Source organism: Quercus suber, unplaced genomic scaffold (genome assembly GCF_002906115.3).
Source record: "Quercus suber isolate HL8 unplaced genomic scaffold, Cork oak 2.0 scaffold_2, whole genome shotgun sequence".
In the NCBI taxonomy this organism is placed as follows: Eukaryota; Viridiplantae; Streptophyta; class Magnoliopsida; order Fagales; family Fagaceae; genus Quercus; species Quercus suber.
In genome coordinates, this window is record NW_027069469.1 from 2,247,285 (window position 1) to 2,253,284 (window position 6,000).

At 33.9% G+C, this 6,000-nt stretch overlaps 1 protein-coding gene and 1 long non-coding RNA gene across 2 annotated transcripts; one reads left to right on the plus strand and one right to left on the minus strand.

Moving 5' to 3' along the window:
- Window positions 1–459: 459 nt before the first annotated feature.
- Window positions 460–3,399, plus strand: LOC112006585 (uncharacterized). Its single transcript, XM_065760085.1, has 3 exons — window positions 460–948; window positions 3,051–3,165; window positions 3,280–3,399. The coding sequence occupies exons 1-3, from the start codon at window positions 574–576 to the stop codon at window positions 3,363–3,365; spliced, it is 576 nt and encodes a 191-aa protein (XP_065616157.1). The 5' UTR covers window positions 460–573; the 3' UTR covers window positions 3,366–3,399.
- A 1,297-nt stretch (window positions 3,400–4,696) lies between these two features.
- On the minus strand, window positions 4,697–5,538 carry LOC136064437 (uncharacterized). The gene is made up of 2 exons (XR_010626046.1): window positions 5,495–5,538; window positions 4,697–4,977 (listed from the first exon to the last, which is right to left on the minus strand). It is a non-coding gene; the product is annotated as an uncharacterized LOC136064437 (long non-coding RNA).
- Between the last annotated feature and the right edge of the window lie 462 nt (window positions 5,539–6,000).

Consider the following 6,000-nt stretch of genomic DNA (forward strand, 5'->3'; position numbering starts at 1 on the left):
GGTTTATTTAGCTCTGCTTGTTACCATAAAAATGAAATCATAATTTTAAATCTTATCATAATTTTAATTATATAAAAAATTTCACAATTTGATAACGACAAATTCTTAGGTATATAAGTTAAGATTGTGAGACTAGTCACTTCTTACTTAGTAAGATAAACTCGTCACACATATGGACTTATGTCCTCAAGTGCTATTAGTGACTCAAACTCAAGTTTTTGTGACGAGAATGAAGGCCAACCACTAAACAAATACTTAAAATTTATAAGTCGTGATTGATTTACAATAAAAATGATACCAAAAAATTGATGTTACACTAATTATAAATCTATAATATGCTACCCTCAACAAATTATGAAAAATTTATGAGATTTGTTGTTTATAACCTCGAAAAATAAAAGCTTTGAAAAGTAAGCGGACAATGTTTCACTCACTTACTCTTCCACACGAATATACCGACTCAAATCCAAGACTATGTTCCCCAATAATCTAGGCAGGTAGTATATGTGTCTGGCTGAGTAGTGTCAGAAGTGCTTAAACTTAAAGCCTAAAACAACAAACCCCACCAAAACAATGCTTTCTCTCATTTCTCCTTCACCTCCTCTCCTTCACTTCACCACTAACAAAGCCACTCTTCAAAATTTCATCATTCCAAGTACTTCTTCTAACACAAGAGGCAGTAGAGGAAGATGGGTACCGCGAACTGTTACAAGAGTCTCATCCTCAGATGAAACAAAGGTTGCTATTGCATCAATCCCAACAACAACAACAACGAAGGTAAATGTTGTTGATGATGACGAGGATGTTGTTGTAGAATCTGCTGAGGAAGTTGTGAGAAAATTCTATGATGGAATCAATGGCCGCGACTTGGCCTCCGTGGAGGACCTCATTGCCAGTAACTGCGTGTACGAGGACCTTATCTTTGCAACTCCTTTTGTTGGTCGCAAGGTACACCACATTTCTCAACCTGTTTTTCTTCAAATGTCACACACACTGCCACACATGCGTATGTATAATTGTATATGGATATTTTACGTTAGTATATGTACACGTATAGGCAAAACTTAGATACAATACAATGACTATTATACTCTCAGCAAAAATGATACAATAAAATTCTTTCGGTGCTGTATTGCTTAATGTAGTACAAATAGTAAATATGTGATTTATTGATCAAAACAATCAAATGGTTAAATTTAATTGAAAAACTCAAGCTAAGCTACTAGGAAATTGTACCTAAATTTGCCGAAATTGTAATTCATGATTTTGAACATTTAATCTTTTCTTAATCCATATTTTTAGGATACTCAGTTAACAAAACCTTGTCTTTAAACAATTGAAAAGGCTGTATGTAATTCTTGTAAAAAAGTTGTATCTAGTCAAACAAACTGAGGACAAGTGGAACCAAACGAGCATACATATATGAAGAGAAATCAGAGAAAACGTTTAAGTATTAAATCATGTTAGAACAAAATGTATATTGGTATGGTGTTTTTCGATCAGCGGAAAATCAGGCCAAACCTTAGTCCACCCCAACTTGGACTTCAACTTGGTGTCCAAAATATAATAATTTAGACGGAATGTTTCCAGGTCTAAGGTCATCACTTTAGTTTTGAGTTTTGATTCTCCAATCTCTGTTTTTTTTTTGAGTCGTGTTGATTGTCCTATTGTGAAAGATGGATCTATCCCAATTCTAGTATGATTAGGAGCTATTACGATAAGCAAACTGAACACTAACTGGTCCATGATAATTGAGTCACATATCCTTTTCTAGTCCTTTATGGTAAAATGTGCCTATTTTTTCAAAGAAAGAATGAATAATATAATTCAAGAATTCTTCTTAGTTCCTATCATACTGATAATGCTTTCTTTGACTTTTGCTTCTATATATCCAAAATACCAATCCTACATTTTGTTCTCCAATTTCCTAAATAGGCAGTTTCTGTGTCTATTTGAGGTACTTAAATTAGCCATATCTATCAACCATGCAGATGAACCTGCTTCATCTCGTATAACTTCTATAACAAAGCCACTCCCAGTTTCATTACTCCTTGTAGTACTTCTCCTAACACAAGAAGTAGAAGAGGGAGGGTGTCACTGACTTTTAATACGGTCTCATCACCACGAACAATAACTACAACCAATGGTGATGATGATGAGGATGTCATACAATCTGCTGCATATGTTGTGAGGAACTTCTATGAGGGAATCAATGTCCACAATTTGGTCTCCGTGGAAGAACTCATTTCAGGCAACTGTGTGAATGATGTATAGAGAGAAAGAAGTAAGACAATTAACATGGTTTGGCCTAATGGTTCATCTCCACAGCTGAATCTAAGCAGCTATACTGAATATGTGTTACAATGGATCTAATGTACATTAACTTTAGTATGGTAACCCTAAAGACATGGTAGCCCTTGGTATACAAAATTATGGTAGTCCATGGTATTCTAGAAAACCACGATCTATGATAATATCCTAATGTATAATTTAAATATTTTAGAATTCATAACTTTCAATGAAGTATAATTTAAACTGACATTCTCATATTGTTTCATCAGTCCCTTTATTTTTTTCATAATATAGATTCATGTGACTTTAGCACCCTTTGAATTTCATGTAGCGGATTTGAGTTTGTTGATAAGGAAGCATATTAAAAGTCAATGATGTCTCTGAGAATTACTAGTGTTTGTTCACATAGTGGAGGGGAATAAAGTAACAGCAGGGAAGATGTTCTCTTCAATAGATTTTGTTTGGTGGTAACAGTTAATGAGATAGGGCAAAAGAGAAACACCTCCTCTTTCCTAGGTTTCTTATTGCAGGATTTTTCAATCGGATATTTTTCAAAGGATTCACTCATAAAAATTTCTAATCTGATTTATCAACCTAAACATACAATCTTTAGACAATTTGAATCATCGAAAACCTCAGCAACTTGATACAGCATGAATATGACTAAATGAAGAAAAAAAAAAAAGTGGTAAAAACATCCCTCTGTTTCATTTATATATCTCTTCCCTTCTCTAAACATATTTTGATTCAATATGTAGGAAATCCTGCAGTTCTTCAAAAAATTCACTGATTCCACCTCCATAGACCTCCAATTTGTTATTGATGATCTGTCTACTGAGGATTCCTCAGCAGTTGGAGTGACATGGCATTTAGGTACGTTGAAAAATATCCTATGCTTTTTACCTTCTTTCATCCCAGTAAGTATAAGTTACCTCGTTAGATTTTTTTTTTTTTTTTCAACCTGATTAATGTGGGAAATAACTTCAGATTGGAGGAAGAGGCCTTTTCCTTTTAGCAAAGGATGCAGCTTTTATCGATTGGAGGTCGTGAATAAAAAGAGACAAATAATGTAAGTGATATTTTAATGTTGAATATGTAGTATACTATATACTATCTGCAATGGATTATCTAACCCTAGTTGAAAGAATCTGCCTTAAGAGAATTTCATTAACCCTTAAATAAGGGTATTGTTTGCAATCACAATTTTGGTTCCACAAAAAGAAAATAATTTGAATTCTGGGTTGAAACATAATTGATTGTGAGAGTCCAATGTTTTTCACTTTGTATATATCTTTGAGATAATGCAAATGGGAGCTATCAAAACATCAAAACTTGCTTAATCCTGATGTAAATACAAATAAATTTTCAATTTAAGAATAAAAGAACTTGCATCATGTGCTAGCGGCCTAGTGCATGACCTTACAAGTTGGCATGTTTAATCTTAGTCCAAAAGGTAATACTTGTCCTATAATTTATTTATTTTTGTCTAAATTAGATAAAAATTCCATTCCACCCTGATTTCTTTATTTGGGTGTGGTAATCATTAGATTACTTGGCTAATTCTTTTTGAAAACCCAATTGAACTTATTTTTATAACTACCATTTCATCATGATAGATTTTTTATATTCATGATGATTGTACTATTAGTTTTGGACAAATTTGCAGAATATGACATTGAGTTAACCTACCTGAGACATAATGATTGGACAACCTCAGACTAGAGGTTCTGCTTTAACCTCCCCAGCTCCAACCTAGCAAAAGGAGCGCCTTCTCACCCTTAGCCAACATAGGGCCCATTGCTCATGTCCTTTTTGGTATAACTTGAGTATGTTGGACTCCATGGTGCCGCCAAATCAATGATAAGAATCTCCATTATGTTAAGCCTTGCTGCTCCTGTTCCTTCCTGAAAGACCAAAGATTTTAAAGATAAGAAACCCTTGAAATGCAATACCTTGTCATCCAGGATGCCAATCATACAATGAGGCCCTTCTCTTCAATACTTAAATAGTAAATTAAGATGATAACTTTACATATTTATGGGGGAATTCAATACTCCCAAATAAAAGGAAGTTAGTAATGGTCCATTCAGTAACAAATAAATAGGACTTTCTATTGGGAAAAATCACTGATTAACCACAACCACTTAAAGTTAAACAGTGTATGCCTTAAGATATGTTTTTTAATCATATTGTACATCTACAGGCATCTTCTACCATGGCATCCATGATTATTTATTTTTGCTGAATGTAAGTAGGGGATTTGACCCCAAGTTTTTGAACCCACCGAAGAAGCCCAATGGCATCAGCGAAGTTATTTAGCGATGATCTTATTCTTGGTGTTTAATGTGTTCTATGTAAGAAAGACATTGAGGCTTTAAAATACAGCATGTGACCACAAAGAGCATTGCGCACCAGAAATATTTTACTGTAATGATATAATTGAAGAAACTGATCACCAAATATTTTGTTGCATATTAAATTAACAGTGTAGTAAAGAATACAGTGTGGTTGGGAGCAGATTTAACTATACATTTGAACCTAAAATTTAAATCTTTATCAAATTTAAATAAGCCTATAATCATTTCTATTAAAGATGAAAAAATAATTGCTTGATAGCTGCTATCATATCCGGTCTGCCAGCTGAGGAAATTGCTGCAGAAGCCAAGTTACACCTCTGATAACCACCTGCACACATACGGTAATTTGATTAGAAGGATAAAATGTATGCATAAGCATAATAAACTGAATTAATACAATTTTAAATTTTTATCCATCAATGTAAAATTTATTTTTTATATCAATTGGTTACTAGGAAGACCATCAGAAAATTGAATATATGGGTTATCAGGGAAAAAAATTAGTGTATCAGAGGTGAGATACAATAAGTTTCTCTCCAAATTCATGCAATCTCAACACCAACTTAGTGGAGTTTAGCAAGGTTTGTAAGCAAGGGCTGAAACAGACCAATGCATACTCAAGTTCAACCAAAATAATTTTTCAGATTTTAGGGTAATACGAGGATATGAAGGAAAGCAAGCACACATGTGTGTGCACCCACACACACAGTAGTATTCTGACATCTTATTTTTATTTCTCTCTCTCATTTTTTATTTCCTTGTTTTCCAGTCTATCTCTGGACATGTGTATTATTACCTGACATCTAAAGGGCAAAAAATGTGTGTGTGATGGCTAATTTACATACCAAAGCTGCCTCCCCAGGTTTGATTGCAGGTTCTACAATATCTCAAAANTCTCAACACCAACTTAGTGGAGTTTAGTAAGGTTTGTAAGCAAGGGCTGAAACAGACCAATGCATACTCAAGTTCAACCAAAATAATTTTTCAGATTTTAGGGTAATACGAGGATATGAAGGAAAGCAAGCACACATGTGTGTGCACCCACACACACAGTAGTATTCTGACATCTTATTTTTATTTCTCTCTTCTAATTTTTATTTCCTTGTTTTCCAGTCTATCTCTGGACATGTGTATTATTACCTGACATCTAAAGGGCAAAAAATGTGTGTGTGATGGCTAATTTACATACCAAAGCTGCCTCCCCAGGTTTGATTGCAGGTTCTACAATATCTCGTCCATAACTGTATTTTGAAAAAAGCAAGATTAGTCTCCCAACACAATCTATGCAATCTTTGCAGTGCATGGTGCAAATATGTTATAAGCATCTTATGAACTAAATAAACACTAATTC

Coding starts and splice junctions, on each gene's coding strand:
- LOC112006585 (XM_065760085.1), top strand. CDS start 574: ATGCTTTCTCTCATTTCTCCTTCACCTCCTCTCCTTCACTTCACCACT. Junction 949..3,050: donor CTCCTTTTGTTGGTCGCAAG/GTACACCACATT, acceptor TTCAATATGTAG/GAAATCCTGCAGTTCTTCAA. Junction 3,166..3,279: donor TGGAGTGACATGGCATTTAG/GTACGTTGAAAA, acceptor AAATAACTTCAG/ATTGGAGGAAGAGGCCTTTT.